Here is a 17,448-nt window from a genome sequence, read left to right as displayed (position 1 = left end):
TAAAGCAATGAAAATTGTAATGAATGAAAACATATTAAGAAGACAAAATACTTATATTTGAAATTTTACACAGAAAAGCATAAAATTCCAGATGTTATTTTATTTCTATTGCATCAGTTTCTCCATTTCAATGACTGTAACTAACCACTGGAGACCTTTATCTTACTGATGATGTAAAGAGCTAAGATAATATAAACAAACACCCATCAATAAGGACAGGTTATATAATTTTGAAAGAAAACAGAGTACCTAGTTCCATTGATTAAGCAATGGGAAAAGCTAAGGTTTATACTGCCGTTGTTAGTTGTGGAGCAGCTGTTATCTACCCATATTCTAAAACCATGTTGCAGAGAGAGATGAAAGGTAAACACATGAAAATACAAAAGCCAGTCTGGGTTTGGCTTTAAAACATAAGCAGGAACATATAATCATAGAAAAAAATTAAAAACGGCCCATTTTTATATTTTCCTTTCTGTTTATCACTTGCTTGTGGAGATAATTCCACAAAGTTCTTTCTCAAACATGACCTCCTGATGGATTTCAATATGGTCAACAACCAAGACTTTTTCTACAGTTTTTCCCCCTCATCATTAGAGATAACATTACTCTGCTACTTGACTCTCAAATCCCTGTGCTAAGGATTCCACCATGTTCACTAGTTGCTCTGCTTCCCCAAATCAAAATAGCTAACTCTATATAAATACCTGCCACTCTACCATCACCAACCTGGTTTAGGTCCAGGTTATTTCAAACAGAAGCTGGAGTAATTTTTTTCTGCTGACCTTCTAGCTGTCTCTGTTTTCCTCACTATAAAACCATTCTTCGATATTTTACTGCACAATACTTCAAAATTTTAGGAACTCAAGAGTATACCTACATTAGTGTTCAGAATATAGATGGGAAGTGATAATCCAATCCTTTTTCCTTATGTGCCTATTTTGATTGACACTTGGCATTTTATTTGACAAAGTCAGTGAACTTTGTATTTATTACATAAAGAAGTTATTTATATAAAAGACCACCCTACCCCCAACCACCATAGTAAAACACTATTATAATCAGGATGTCTGTTCATGTGATAATTCTCCCTTTAATGCAGCCATTTAAAAAGCTACAAGAAACAATAAGCTCCTCAACAAGGATTTATAAACAATCAGTCTTGAATTCCTTAAAAAAGGAAACAGACGCTATGCTGACGCACAAACACTTTTTAAAAAAATCAGAGAGTACAAAATAGAACAGTGCTGCCCTATAGATAAAAAATTGTTCAAAAGATCTCAGCTTATATAGGACACAAATTCAAAATAAATCTAATTCAGGTTTTTGAGGCTTTTCCATATGAAGGTATAAAATAGCAGTAAATACTTTAAGCAAAAATATCTTCTGGCTTAAGTTTTTTCAATACCATCTTCTGTAAAAGAGAAATTACCATGCAAGGGAAATACCTTTTCGCTCACTTCAATATGCAAAGCTTTATTTCCCATAAAATGTCAATTCTTAATTATTATCCTTACTTCAGGGTCATCTCATTTTTCTAAAATAGACTACCAAACTGGACACAGCACAACCTATCATTTCTCTACTCATGTTGTTTTAGGTCTCATTAATTAACTTGTGTTTTGTTGCCTACAACAAGTCTGTAACAGAAGTGAAATTCCTACCTACTCTCAACTTTTTATTTGTGCATATTGCTTTGTGCTTTCTTACTTAGGATAATAGTCTCTTCATACCATTGCCAGATTTAGAATGATCCATCCAATTGGATAATTTTTCCCCTAGTTTTTGGGACAAATCCCAAAGTTCTGATATAGTTAGCCAATTACGATACATCCAGAAACACTGAATCTGAGAGACAAGTTATAAATTAGATTCCACATAAGACCCTGTTGCAATCTTTTAAGCAAGTTAACCACTTTCTAATTCACCTAAATTTAAATTTTTCTTTCCACAAAGCTTTCCCTTGACAGAGCAAACTACATCAATAGACTAATGATTGGGTTTTGTAAAAAAATAAAAATAATAATGATCAGTATCTATACATAAAAAATCTATGCATTCCAATGAAAGTGTATCTATAGTCAGAGCCTACCTATATCCTATTTCAATAAGAAAAAAAAAATTACTGACAATATCTTCATAGTATACACGTTTGCCCAGAAATGAACAAGCCATTTACATTATTGGCAGTTCAAACCAAGGAAGTTATTTATTTATTTTTTATGAGCTCACATCTGTACCAGATCTTTTTACTTAATTATTAACACATATAATTTAAAAATTACAACATATTCTATTCATGAAAACAATCACCTTATATGAGTCAATGTAACATGGTAGAAAGTATACTCTAGAGTCAAGAAACCTAATTTTTGACTTGTTCTGGAATTAACTGGTAATAGAACTTCTGGCAAATCATATAATCTTCAGGGGCCTTGGGATTTGTCTACAAAGTGAAGGCCTGGACATCTCTTTTAGCACTAGAGATCTATAGCTCCATTTTGTACATTACTGTTAAAATATTTGAGGGATAAAGTTGGCTGATACCACAGTGAAGTCTGAATAAAAAAGTAAGGTTAAACCAGTTTCTCTTCTGTTTTTATGACAATGTCTAACCAAGCTATAATCATCTAAAGATGTCTGTAAGTGGTGTCTTATAGTATTCATTAACTTTTCTCATGTATTATGTCCAATGTCTTTTATTATAATTCTATATAATAAAATAAAAATGTGTAAGTTAAATGTTAGCTTTGTTTCAGTGTAAGCGACAACCTGTACTGTATGTTCTCCAATAAACATACCTACTAATCAAATCACAAATCCCTTCTTTCTTTGGGGAGGCTGAAGAAAGATGAGAGAAGAAGAGCAGACCAACAGTTCTTAAAAACAAATGGTAACTTGATCTGTTACCATTGTAGTGAGGCCTTAAAAGTCCATTTCAGTTTTACAAGTTCATAGATGGTCTATTAAAAACCATTCTATGTTGCCAGTAATAACTTCAGTAACAGGCCTTACAGAATAGCCCAAATAAGCTAACAGTTAACACTAATTTGTGCGTACTGTAAACCACAACTCACGAAAGCTGCTTGTAGACTTGTTTCACCAGTAATATATTTATGGAATAAATTAAAATATTCAGTTAAGCTTCAAAAGAAGACAGAAAAGAAAAATGTCAAAAAACTTAGCCACAACACTTCCAAAACCAACACTGGCCTTTTATTTCTCAAAAAATTATTCGAAGGAATTTTTTAAAAACTTACTTTTTTAAGTAAAATAATCTCATCAACTTAAATTTTCAATACACTTAACTTTGGCAAAGTTCTATAAATCTTGAAATTTAAGTGTTTTATATTTATTATAAGTAAAAGCACTCAAAATATTACTGTATACCAAAGCTAAAGATTGATATAGAAAAGAGGTATCAGACAGAAATAACTAACAAACCACTATTACAAAAGTACCATGTCCACCGACTTTAGCTAACATTGTACACATTAAGGGAAGAAGACTTTGAAGACTACAAAACAAGTATCAGCTTGTTCCAGTTAACTTTGCTTTAAAGTGTCCTCATTTAAAAAATAAATAAAAAGCACAGTTCCCCAGAAAATAGTTGTCATTCTTCAGCTGCTTATTAATAATCATAAATTAACTTTGTGGAACATAGCAATTTAGAGAAAACTTTTATCACTCAATAAAGTCTTAGAGAAACAATTAAAAATTTTGTAACTTGAAAATGTTTTCCTGCCCAAATATCACTGACTTGTGACAGTAAACTAGTAGTAAGTCTTCTTACAATGCTCTACAGGGGGAAAAAAAAATTAAAACTCTTTCTTACAAACACAGATAAAAATCTAAAGATTAATTTTACTCCAAATGAGTCTAGGAACCCCAAACAAAGGTACTTAGGATGAAATGATAAAACTTTAGAATGCTTATGTTATAAAATTCTGTAAGTCCTCTAACGGGACTTAAAACCAGGAAAATGTGGCAAGAAGGGCAATTTGAACTTTTATACCCTTAAAATCCCTTAAGCAGAAAAGAAGTATTTTGTAATCACAGATTTTGGGTAACTGAATAAAACATTTTTACAGTTGTAGTCTAGATCATAAAGAACACAGAGAAGGTTGGTGAAGTGCAACTAAATTGGCAGGTCATACCACTGAAAAATTGTACCTCTCAAAAAACAACTTTGTATGGGAAAAAAATGACAATAACCTATTTGTTTTTCATGTAAAATCTAGGCAGCCTGTTTACATTTCCTATGATTTTTTAAATTTTTGGGTCAGTAAAATAAATACAATGACTATAGACATTTCTAGGTGAAAAATTGTAATAAAACTGGAATCCCTGGCTTTCAGAATTGCAACATTTAATATTAAATAATCAGGTTGAGGAGTGGAAACTGAGAGAAAGCAATGCTGTGTATATTTGTACTACCAGTACAATTTTGTTATATTAAAATTTTTATTTACTTTATAATCTCAGTAATGGAAAGAGAAGAAAGAAAAAAAGATAAAGGAGTAAAAAACTTTTTAGATTCCAATAATGGTGATTTATTACTAACTTTAGTCTTGTTTCTTCTCTTTCTAACTGGATAAATTTAGCCAAGTTACCTCATTTTCTCATCTATAACTGACGGTAAGGTTAAAAAAAAAGTATGTAAGTATAGTAGAAAAAGTAAAACATTCCAGAGAAATACAAAGTGGTGGTATTTTTAGTCAAAGAAAAGAGGTCTTTGGTTGTTAGTTTCTTTTCTATTTTAGGAACAATAACCCACGCAGGAAAGAAAATCAGTTTGAAGCAGGAAAACAAAAGTGACAGGCAACTTCGTATTTCTTACCTGCGTACATATGGTACGTAAGCCTCTCTATAAGTTTAATAACAGTTCCTGCTTTGATAATTGGAATTCCAGCCTTGGGCTGCATGTTCTCTTCAAATATAATATTCTCTTCAGAGTCAGGCTCCGCAAATCTATAAACATCAGCACTAGGCAGCCTCATCTGCTCCTCTTTCTCTTCTTGTAGCATTGTTACATCAAGCATCCTTTCCAGTGTACTCCGGTACTGTAAAGATATCAGTGCTGCCATCCAATTGTTTTTCTCTTCAGCTGACTTGGCAGAAAATATAACACTATTTTCATCTTTTAAAATTATTTCAAAAGCATGCTTGTATTCATTGGTGTCATCTTTATCATTGATTTGTACCTTTCGCATAAAAAACTTTTCTTTAAGACGATATTCTGCATTGCTAGCACCAGGAAGTCTTGGCTGCCCATGATTTGATTTACAGCAAATCATTAAGCCATCAAAGAGAAATATGTGTCTCTCATGTTTGGCTCCTACACGTGTAAGAGTTCCTTCCATTATAAATTCATTGCAACACTGTCCAATGTCTTTTCCCTCCCAACCATCAATATTCTTCTGAATCTCATTCATTTTCTTGATTGCTAGTTGTTTCCCCTTCATTTGTTGACTATAAAACCGACATGCAGATTCACTAGAATAAAGAAAAAGGCATTATAAATACACAGATGACAGAAAACCTAGAGTTCATGTAAATAAGGGAAAGTGTAAAAGTTAGATTTTTACAAGTCTCACTGAGAAGGTATTCACTAATTCCCCAAATAGATTAGTATTACACAATTATACAATTTTGAAAATTAAAGCAACCTAGAAAATTTTCAGTGTTCTAAAAGTACAATGATGGTTGACAAAATTCTACTCTATAAATGTAACTACAAAATGATTATTTCTATCCTGGCTACTAAATATTTAGAATGACAAAACGTAGCCCAAGACAGTAAAAAAAAGTAATTTGAAAGATTAAAATAAATTATTTAGAAGGGTTTAAATGGACAAGACTCAAAGCTAAAAACATGTAGCACATACTACAATTAGGAAAGTGGAAGCAATGTTATCTGAATTAATGCCTCAAGTTATATAATCCTTAAAATTAAGGACACTAATAATTTTACTCTGACAGAACAACGATGCCAACATAAATCTACCCAATACATTTTACTCTGTCTCTCCTTTAGCTTACCAGTTGACTCTCAGGAGGTCCTGTCTGGGAGTATGCAAGGAAAATGCACAAATATGAAAGGTTTTTCAAACAATAACAATTCTCTTGGCTTTGATGTCACTTCCTCTGAAAGACCAGGCTTGTCACTACAACTATTTTCTTCATTGTTTACTTGAGGAGGGAACTGGGATCCCTGAATTTACACCACAATATTCAGGGTAAAAGAAGGATATTTTAAAAGTAAAATATTCACCTCAGTCTTCGTTTTGCAAGACTTTTAGAACATATTTTTTCCATACCACTCTGAACATTAAGCAAAGCTGTTATTGCTTGTTTTAAACATTCCTTGTCTTCTTGATCTTCACTTTTTTCTTCTAACTGCTGTAAAGCCAAAATGACAAATCTGAACCAGTAGTACACTTTTGGATAGAATAATAATAAGCTCATTTATGGATAAAAATAACATTTATTCAACTGTCACCACAATAAAATTTTAAATGTGTCATTAAATATTCTTTTAAAAGTGTTTTCTTGTGTGTTACTATTAATACACAACCAAGTTTTCTACATTAAAAGACCAAGATTAGCAGTTTTAAGATGGGTTACATCTTGCGACAGGCAGTAATATGTAGTTTCTCAAGGTGCATACCACTGAAAAGAAATGGGGAGCATAATCGATCTATTGAATGATCACAGGAGTTAGCATAGCACTAAGCATGTAGAGGAGGTTTTTTTTTTTAAGTGTGGAATTTTGTCTTAGGTTTCTGATACCTATATTACTGTTATATAATATTGAGATGATAAGGAAGATAAATATACAGAGAAGGATGCAATATAATAGAAGGAATCTCAATTACAAAACTTAGGATCAAATTTTGACTCTACTGCTGTGTGACCTTGGGGCAAGTCACTTGATCTCTGAGCCTTACTTTTCCCATTTGCCAAATAAGGCTTATAAAAAGCCTACCCTGCCTACTTTTAGGGGTTGTTATTAAAAACCAAAGCACTTTGTAAATGGTAACACACAATGTAAGTGTAAATGGTTTTCTTTGTAATTACACTACAGAATTAACATTAGTATAATAAAGAACTTTGTCCATATCCACATTAGGATTTTGAGTAAAGCTGCAATATACATATTTATGAAACTCAAGCGTATTTTCTATTACTGGCAAATAACTATGTCAACGTCTGTACTTAACAAGAACTTAGTCATCAATAACTAATTATCAATACAGTAAGGTGGCTACGATTCAAGCAAGCAATTAACAGATGTATGAGTGACAATAATTCAGTAACTGAAATCTTCTAAACCTGTTCCTGGTTACCAAAAGAAAAGTTAAGAAATCACATATTGGCTGGCTGCAATGGCCTATGCCTATAGTCCCAGCACTTGGGAGGCCCAGGTGGGAGGATCGCTTGAGCCTAGGAGTTTGAGATACCATCTATTAAAATAAAATAAAATAACATTTTATCAATAGAGTTTTCATCCAACAATTTAGGAATACCTACTCTCTACCATAAACGAAAAGACTTGAGATACACAATTATAAAATACGCAAAATGATTTATAAAGAAGTTTATTTTTCTTTTAGATGGAGTCTCTGTACCCCAGGCTAGAGTGCAGTGGTGCAATCTCAGCTAACTGCAACCTCTGCCTTCCAGCTTCAAGCAATTCTCCTACCTCAGCCTCCCAAGTAGCTGCGATTACAGGTGTCTGTCACCATGCCTGACTAATTTTTTTTTTTTTTTACTTTTAGTACAGATGGGTTTTCACCATGTTAGCCAGGCTAGTCTCAAACTCCTGACCTCAAGTGATCTGCCTGCCTTGGCCTCCCAAAGTGCTGGGATTACAGGCGTGAGCCACCACGCCTAGCTAGAAGTTTACTTTTCAATTAGCTTCATTTTTCATTAGTACATTAGTACTTTAAGGATTTTATGTTTTTCACAGGTATTCCTTAAAGGTCAACAATACATTCCTTTCTGCTTCAATTGATAAAAATCAGTTACATGCATGGGCACACACATACCACATGCACTGATGACCTGTGAAAAGTAAACAGATTTCTTACTTATATTCTAAACCATTTCTATTAAAATTTACTTAAAATACTTGAATGTTCAAATATTCTAGAAGTTCATGTAAATACCATATTGATGGTATTTACATGAATATAAATGTTCAAATAAATACCATATTGTAATGTTTAATACTTAGCTTTTATTATCCAGATTTCTTACATTCATTATTAAACTCACCATACTTTCTACTAGAGGCATAACCTACATTTTTAGGAAAATTTTCAGTTTTAATTTGTTAAGTAAAAGAAAAATTTAGGCTGGGCACGGTGGTTCATGCCTGTAATCCCAGCACTTTGGGAGGCTGAGGTGGGGGGATCACGAGGTCAGGAGTTTGAGACCAGCCTGGCCAATATGGTGAAACCCCGTCTCTACTAAAATACAAAATTAGCTGGGCATGGTGGTGCACACCTGTAGTCCCAGCTACTCGGGAGGCTGAGGCAGAAGAATTGCTTGAACTCAGGGGGCAGAGGTTGCAGTGAGCCAAGTTCGTGCCACTGCACTCCAGCCTGGACAACAGAGTGAGACTCCGTCTCAAAAAAAAAAAAAAAAAGAAAGAAAATTTATTCATAACAATTCTCAACATAAAAAGGGTAATGAAAGATATTTTCCAAGACTTTAAAAGTGTACATATTAATAAAAAACTCAAAATATCTTTTATTCATAGTATGGTTCTTCGATATGGCCAGCTAAAGAAAGCCAATGGCCAGATGTTCATTAAGAAAGATACTAGGTTATTACTTAACAGATATTACTGGTAGGCTGAAGGCTGGAATCCAGGTAATCTCTCAAAGTACCTTCCATCCCTATCATTTGAAACTATTTGCCTCTCACATGGCAGAATTCTGGGAGACAAATAAAATGTTACCATGAACATTATTAAGTTTAGTCTTTAAAGCAACAAATAATCTAACATTGAAAGCTACATACCAGGGGTATCCAGTATTTTGGCTTCCCTGGGCCAAACTGGAAGAAGAATTATCTTGGGCCACACATAAAATATACTAACACTAACCAGAGCTGATGAGCTTTTAAAAATTTGCAAAAAACAATCTCATAATGTTTTAAGAAAGTTGACGAATTTGTGTTGGGCTGGGGGTTAGACAAGCTTGCTGTATACCTTAAGAAAAGGCAAATTTAATGAAAGCACCACTGAACAATGAATTAGTTCATTGAGTTGATTTAGAATTTAATCACTCAAAAGTAAAGCCCAGAGAAATTCAAGTCAGTAAGATACAAGGCAATTTTTCAGTCTTAAAGAACTAACAGGTAGCAGAATATTGAGCATTTGATATTTTGTCCTGGATAAATTTTTTATATTTTTAATTCAGGAAAACATACCTAATGGTAGACAAAATATATAATTCTCATACACATAAAGATATTTATAAAAGAAAAAAATCCATTTGGACATCCTTTTGATTTTCTATTCTAAAAATGTTTCAAGTTTTGGAGTCATTTATCTACTATTTAACTGTAGCATTTTACATACAGAATATTCTGGTATCTCAAAAATGTTAATATTTTTTCAACCCATAAAACTTTCCTGATGAAATACTTTCAAAATGTCATTTTTACCTTTATAGCATTAGGCAAGCTTCTAAAATAAATTTCAGTGTAATAAATGACCTTTCTTGTAAGCATTTTTTGCTTCTTTTACTCAACATAGCTAATTTAAACTGGGCACTAGTGCAAAATAATTCAAGCTAACTACATCAAAAGGGTGGCTTATTGTGGCTATAGAAACAAAGCAGTGGCAAGTAGTATGTAAATGAGACTCAACAAAGCAGCATCCTGTTACCAGTGATATTCAATACCATGCTTTTCATGAGTGCCTATTTAATAATAATGTGCAATAGTAACCATTACATTTGTACAAAGGCAGTTTATTTCAATAGTTTAAAAAATTACTAAGTCCTGAGATTATATTACCATATGAGATTGTACTTAAACTCATCTAGGGATTCATATATATACGTGTGTGTGTGTATGTATGTATATATGTGTATGTATGTGTATATACATGTACATCTATGTATATGTGTATATATACGTGTGTGTGTGTATATATATACGTGTGTGTGTGTGTATATATTTTTTGTTTTGAGATGGAGTCTTATTCTGTCTCCCAGGCTGGAGTACAGTGGCACGATCTTAGCTCACTGCAACCTCCGCACCTCCCGGGTTCAAGTGATTCTCCTACCTCAGCCTCCAGAGTAGCTGGGATTACAGGTGCATGTCACCACACCCAGAAAATTTTTGTATTTTTAGTAGAGACGGGGTTTTGCCATGTTGGCCAGGCTGGTCTTGAACTCCTGACCTCAGGTGATCTACCAGTCTTGGCCTCCCAAAGTGCTGGGATTACAGGCATCAGCCATTATGCCCAGCCAGGAATCATATTCTAAAGCAGAATGAAAACTCCTATGCTCCATTGAGATGATAAAATTTAACTTTTCACAAGAAAGAACCATTTTACCAGTGACTAATTTTTTTGGTCCCTTAGAAATAAGAAAAGAGGCAATAGTCAATATGGTGTGTTCCATGTGCAAAATAAACCCTGGAAGAAAAATGGGATTAAATGTAAGGAGCTGTCAAAGAAAATACTAAAATGAATACAAAGAATATAGCAGTATTCAGGAGACTAAAACTCAAGATTGTTTGATATATAAAAAATAAATTGTTGTACCGAGTGCATTTTATATGCTCAATTCATTCACAATCATATAATGGCTTCCCTTTGATTAAAAAAAAGAATGCTTGAATTCGTTTTTATTTCTTGGAATTAATTTTCTCCAACACGGCCTTATATACAATGAAGGAACTACCATTTACTTGAAGGCACTAACAGGCTGGTCCAGGACCCACAATTCTTGACTTTCAGTCCCGTGACTTTTCACTATAATAGGTACCCAAATAATTGAAATGGCTTTGAAAAACCTCAATATTCACTAAATAAAACCTATTCCATAAAACAGGTAAATTGCAATGCATAAGAATGACAAAGTATACGGCCAAGAAATATACATTATAATTGTCTAACATTTGGGATATAAAAATAAAGATCTCCATTTATTTTAAATATTATATACATAGAAAGAGCTCATCACAACATAAGAGAACACAACAAGCAAAGATTAGGTTCACGTTTTGATTTGGGAATTTTATTTGTATACTATTTGATGAGACATGACAGTGGATTACAACATGGAAAATGCAAAGAGTAACACCTGATTTACTAGCCCTCTTAGCAAATATTATCCAAATTATTCCAGAACTAATTAACTGCTGAGTAATTCAAGCCTTTTGCTCCTGTTTGCCATGACATCATTTTAAACATTCCACTAAAGGCTGAGGGAAAGAAAGGTCATGACATTCAAATAAATTATTATTTTATGATACCAACACACCTAAAAGGTATGGGTGGAGATGAAATTCTTAAAATGAGATTTCAATTCCAAACATTAAACAGGCAATCAACCCTAAAAAATGTTAGGATATGTCATTTGTGAAAATATGCTGTTTAAAACCATCTCTCTGTTCTAATCAGAGAAAACATCACTAACTACAAATGCACCTCACAGTAGTCAAGTTTATTTAAAATTAAAAATTGGCCAGATATAGTGGCTCACGCCTATAATCCCAGCATTTTGGGAGGCTGAGGTGGGCAGATCACTTGAGCCCAGGAGTTCAAGACTAGCCTGGACAAAATACCCAGATTCTGTCTCTACCAGAAAATAAAATTAGCCAGGCATGGTGGTGCACAACTGGAGTCCTAGCTACTCAGGAGGCTGAGGTAGGTGGATTAATTGAGCCTGGGAGATTGAGGATGCAGTGAGCAGTGATTGTACCACTGCACTCCAGCCTGGGTGACAGAGTGAGACCCTGTCTCAAAAACAAAACAAAACAAAACAAAAAACCCCAAACACCAAAACCAAAAAATTAAATAAAAAACTGCAGTAATGCAATAGCTAACTGTTTGTTTACAATGGCTCTTGTGGTACACTATCCTATGTTTAACTTTAGACATTCAACATCTGTGGTCAGCTCCAATACCATGTAGCTTTGAGCCCATGGGTTTCTGGGTAAGAATTTCTGAATTTAGAGAGCTGGTTCAAGGGAATGTACCCTAGAGAGAACCTCCATTGGTTCTCTGCCAGACTCGGTGGTTTACGCCTATCCCTTTGAGATTATAATCCTATAATCCCTTTGGGGATTACTTTGGGAGGCCTAGGTGGGAGAAGCCCTTGAGCCCAGAAGTTTGAGACCAGCCTGGGCAACATAGCTAGACCTCATCTCTACAAACAATAATTTTAAAAAATTAGCCAGGTGTGGTGGCATGTGCCTGTGGTCCCAGCTACTTGTGAGGCTGAAGAATCACTTGAGCCCAGGTGGTCGAGGTTACAGTGAGCTGTGACAGCACCACTGCAATCCAGCCTGGGTGACAGAACAAGACTCTATCTCAATAAATAAATAAATAAAAATAAAAAATCTAAGATCAGGATGAAATAATTGGCCTAATGCAAAAAAAAAGAAAACAGGAAAAAAAAAAAAAAAAAAAAAAAAAAAAAAAAAAAAAGGCTGGGTGCAGTGGCTCATGCCACTAACCCCAGCACTTTGGGAGGCCAATGTGGGAAGATCCCTTGAGCCCAGGAGTTTGAGATCAGCCTGGGCAACAAAATGAGACCCTGTCTCTACAAAAAAATAATTAAAAAAAATTAGTTGGGCATAGTGGTGCATGCCTGTAGTCCCAGTTACTTGGGAGGCTGGGGTGAGAAGACTGTTTGATCCCAGGAGATCCAGGCTGCAGCAAGCTATGATCACACCACCGCACTCCAGCCTGGGTAGCAGAGCAAGACCTATCTCTAAAAAAGAGGGATGGAGGTGTTAGGGGGTAGCCACTGTATAAAGCCGATGTAGCCAGTATGTATGCTGGAGAAACAGAACAACAAAATTTTATTTTATAGTGTACCAAAACTTACTGTTAAGGGTTGAATTGTGTCCCCATGAAAGATATGTTCAAGTCCTAACCCCTGGTACCTATGAATGTGATCTTCTTTGGAAATAGGATCTTTGCAGATGTAATCAAGTTGAGATGAGATCATCTTGGATTAGGGTGAGCCCTAAATCCACTGACTTGGTGTCTTTGTAAGAGAAAGGAATGGGCGATTTGGATGCAGACACATAGAGAAGAACGTGAAGCTGTCAAGAACTTGAAGTGCAGATGGAGGAAAAGACAGGAGTGATGGCATCTATAAGCCAAGGACCACCAAGAATTGCTGGGGTCCACCAGAAGCTAGGCAGAGGCAGCAGGGATTCTTCCTTAGAGCCTTTAGAGGAAGTGTGGCCCTGCCCACACCCTGATTTCAGATTCTCCGCCTCCAGAACTGTGAAAGAATAAATTTCTGTTGTTTACAAGCTTCTGAGTTTGTGGTACTTTGCTGTAGCAGCCTTAGGAAACCAAATACACTCATGTACACATAACAACATAAGATTTCAACCTGAATTTTAAAATAGAAGGAAACTTACTTTCTCTTAGGTTAAAAGGACCCAGAATACAAGAAAAAGTAGAGGTAATTTTCTAGGGAATTCAAAGTCATCCTGGATGTTTTTTTTTTTTTAAGGTTTGTTTGGGTGCATCTTGGGGAGATAAAATCCTATGTCTAAGGAACAAAGAAAAAGTTAATACTTTTGTGGAACCAAACATGTACTGATTTGCTAACCTTTAAAATATTGGTCAGGCCAGGTGTGGGGGCTCACGCCTATAATCCCAGCACTTTGGGAGGCCAAGGTGGGTGGATCACTTGAGGTCAGGAGTTTGTGACCAGCCTGGCCAACAGGGCAAAACCCCGTGTCTACTAAAAATACAAAAATTAGCCAGGTGTGGCGGCAGGCATCTGTAATTCCAGCTACTTGGGAGGCAGGAGAATCACTTTAGTCCACGAGGCAGAGATTGCAGTGAGCCAAGATCGTGCCACTGCACGCCAGCCTGGGTGACAGAGTGAGACTCTGTCTCAAAATATAGTAAAAATAAAATAAAATATTGGTCAATATATTTACTTAGCCCCAAGAAATCTAAATTTAATAAAGTAAATTAAACTTCACATACAAAAATCACATTATTGAAGCAATATTTCAAAAGGGCACAAAGGAAGTTTTTTTACTTCATAAAAAAATTAACTTTAACTTTTCAAGTTAAAGAGTCTGAAGACTTGGCTGCTAACTTTACTGAAGGAAAGAGTATTTTTTCAGTTTTAGTAGCATTAAAGTCTTATACTATTTTAATTTATTTTTTAATCAACAAGTAAAAATCATGTTTATGGTGTGTAATAGGATCTTTTGATACATGTATATAACTGGAATAGCTACATCAAGCTACTTAACATGTGCATTAACACACATACTTCTTTTGTGGTGAGAACACTTAACATTTACTTTCTTAGCAGTTTTCAAAAATATGCAATATATTGTTATTAACTGTAGTTACCATCATGTACAATAGATCTCTTGAATTTACACCTCCTAACTAAAATTTTGTGTCATTTGACCAGTATCTCCCTACTCCCCTACTCTCCAGCCTCTGGTAACCACCATTTTATTGTTTCTTTGTGTTATACTATTAACAGCTTATACTTATTATACTTATTATACTATTAACAGTCTTATACTATTAACAGCTAAACTTATCTTTTGATTTTGTAAAGTTTAAGGCATTCTACCTAAGTTTCCAAAATAAATGTAATTATATAAAATTTACAGTTAAATTTTCTTTAAAATGTAAGACATAGGAATTTAAAGGAAAATGTATATGTATTTTTTGCCATTCATTTTTTAACAAGCATTTACTGAATGCCTAAATGCCAGACACTGTGATAGGTATGAGAATTCAAAGATAATAGCGCTCCATTCCTCACAGAGCGAACAGTTGAATGATAAGACAGACAATAAAAATGGGACAAGTTCTCTAAAGAGATGTATGTAAAGAAAGGAAGGAACTCACTCTGGGCATGGTGACTCACACCTGAAATCCCAGCACTTTTGGGAGGCTGAGGTGGGCGGATCACCTGAGGTCAAGAGTTCGAGACCAGCCTGGCCTACATGGTGAAACTCTGTCTCTACTAAAAATATAAAATTAGTTGGGTGTGGTGGTGCACACCTGTAATTAATCCCAGCTACTCGGGAAGCTGAGGCAGGAGAATTGCTTGAAGCTGGGAGGCAGAGGTTGCAGTGAGCTGAGCTCACGTCACTGCACTCCAGCCTGGAGAGGGTAAAAGAGGAATTCCAGATAAATGGGAAAAAAGGACAAGCGAAGAGGCAGTAATATGAACCAGGATAGACACGGAACCCTCAACAGATTTGGCATATCCAGGGTTGCTAGGAAACTCTTTTTTTTCTTTTCTTTTTTTTTTTTTGAGATGGAGTTTTGCTCTTTTTACCCAGGCTGGAGTGCAGTGGTGTGATCTTGGCTCACTGCAACCTTCACCTCCCGAGTTCAAGTGATTCTCCTGCCTCAGCCTCCTGAGGATCTGGGATTACAGGCGCACAGAAAAAAAAAAAAAATGAGAGTCTTGTGGACTAATTAGGCAAAATTTCCTGCCCAATATACTGCTAACTTTGCAATATAACTTAGGCAGTAATATGAATCAGAGATACACATGCTTAAATTAGTAGAAATTTTTAATTGCTAAATGATGCACTTACTAAACTTCTATTAATGTAAGTTATAATTTTAGAAATTTTAATTGGCTACACTTGGAAGAGTAAAAATTTCTTTTATATTATTAAGATGATTGGGTTTTATAGCCTTCTGAACTTTCATCAAAGCTTCTTGGGTTCATTTGGAGGGGGAGTTGTTTTGTTTTGTTTTTTTGAGACAGGGGCTTGCTCTGGTTCTCAGACTGGAGTACAGAGGCATGATCATGGCTCACTGCAGCTTCGACCTCCTGAGCTCAAGTATTCCTCCTGCCCAGCCTTTTGAGTAGCTGGGACCACAGGTGTGCACCACCATTCCTGGCTAATTTTCTTATTTTTATTTTTGTAGAGACAGGGTCGTGCCATGTTGCCCAGGCTGGTCTCCAACTCCTGGGCTCAAGCAATCCTTCCGCCTTGGCCTCCCAAAGTGCTGGGACTACAGGTGTGAGCCACTGCACCTGGCCTTCTTGTTTTTATTTATAAATTGATAATGGCCTTAAGATTTTATATGGCCTTTGAATCTTTCTGAATTTCATTACAGGCTCAGGTAAAAAAAAAATTCCATTACAAAGAAAAATTCTATATAACAAAACAGTGTGTAAATGTCCCATTATAAGTATAGTTAGTAATAATGAATTCTTTGTAAAGATTTTACATACTAAATGCTTCCTGTCTTGATTATCCTCTTAAGATACTCATCCTGTATTTCCAAAGACCTTAAACGGTATCTATTGCTAAGAGCTTTTGTCATTTCTGCCTGGTGATTAAAAATACCTTTTAACTCCCTGAGTCTTTTCTCAATGTAAACATTCCTAATTGAGAAATCAAACTGAATTCCAAATGCAGTGCAGAGACCTGAGAAAATGTAGGGATGACAGTTCCTCCAGTTTACTGTTAATAAATTCACAGACCTTCTGTTCACTCATTGATTCATTACAGAGAGCCCATTTTATCATCTGCAAACTATAAATATGATTTCCAGTAATATATTCTCCGTAAAAGAATCATGATACTAAACAAAAGTGTTCTTTGATGAAACACATACTCATTTGAAAGCTAAAGAAATAATAATGCTATTAATGCATGCCTTCTTTTGTCTTTACAAGGCTAGTCCATTAAAGGTAGAGAGAATATCACTTTGAGCTACACTACTGAATTATAGTTTATACAGACTCTTTTCTTTAATTTCAGTATATAATAGGAAAAGAAAAAAGAGACAACCCCTTTCCTTTCAGTCAGTGCTTAATATTTTGAACTGTAATCAAATGGGCATTTTTTACTGAGATTATAGAAATGTATTGTTTCTAAAGCAATGATAAACAGTTTTATACAGACAGTTGCAAACTTGAGCTATCAAAGTCAGGTAAACTAACCTTCCCCATTACTTTGGCCTTATCCTCACACTGGCTCTCTTATCCTCACACTGAGTCCCTGAGTCTGCTGAGGTCCCCAAATGGAAACTGTGATGCATAAATCCAAGGTGGTTTTCAAAGAATCAGCCATGTAAACAAAAAGTAAAGGTACAAGATAAAAAATATCTGACAATTGCTTTAACATTCACTATAAAAACCAATAAAAGAAAAAAAGGAAAACAAAAGAAATTAAAAATAAAATTCACTACTAAACCAACAGAATTTGCTACTCTTTTGCAGACTGATTTCC

The 17,448-nt window shown here is 34.9% G+C and overlaps 1 protein-coding gene across 1 annotated transcript in view; it reads right to left on the bottom strand.

Annotated features, from left to right (window-relative positions):
• SOS1 (SOS Ras/Rac guanine nucleotide exchange factor 1) overlaps positions 1-17,448 on the bottom strand; it is an 88,724-nt gene that overhangs the window by 37,241 nt on the left and 34,035 nt on the right. The window contains exons 8-9 of the mRNA XM_017860407.1: positions 6,272-6,399; positions 4,838-5,493 (exon numbers count right to left, since the gene is read on the bottom strand). Coding sequence (XP_017715896.1) covers positions 4,838-5,493; positions 6,272-6,399 — 784 coding nt within the window. The remainder of the gene's footprint in view (positions 1-4,837; positions 5,494-6,271; positions 6,400-17,448) is intronic.

The sequence above is a fragment of the Rhinopithecus bieti genome, unplaced genomic scaffold, assembly GCF_001698545.2.
Source record: "Rhinopithecus bieti isolate Rb0 unplaced genomic scaffold, ASM169854v2 scaffold_52032, whole genome shotgun sequence".
NCBI classification, from domain to species: Eukaryota; Metazoa; Chordata; class Mammalia; order Primates; family Cercopithecidae; genus Rhinopithecus; species Rhinopithecus bieti.
Note: the sequence above shows the minus strand (reverse complement) of the source record. Positions and strands in the feature narration are given on the sequence as shown.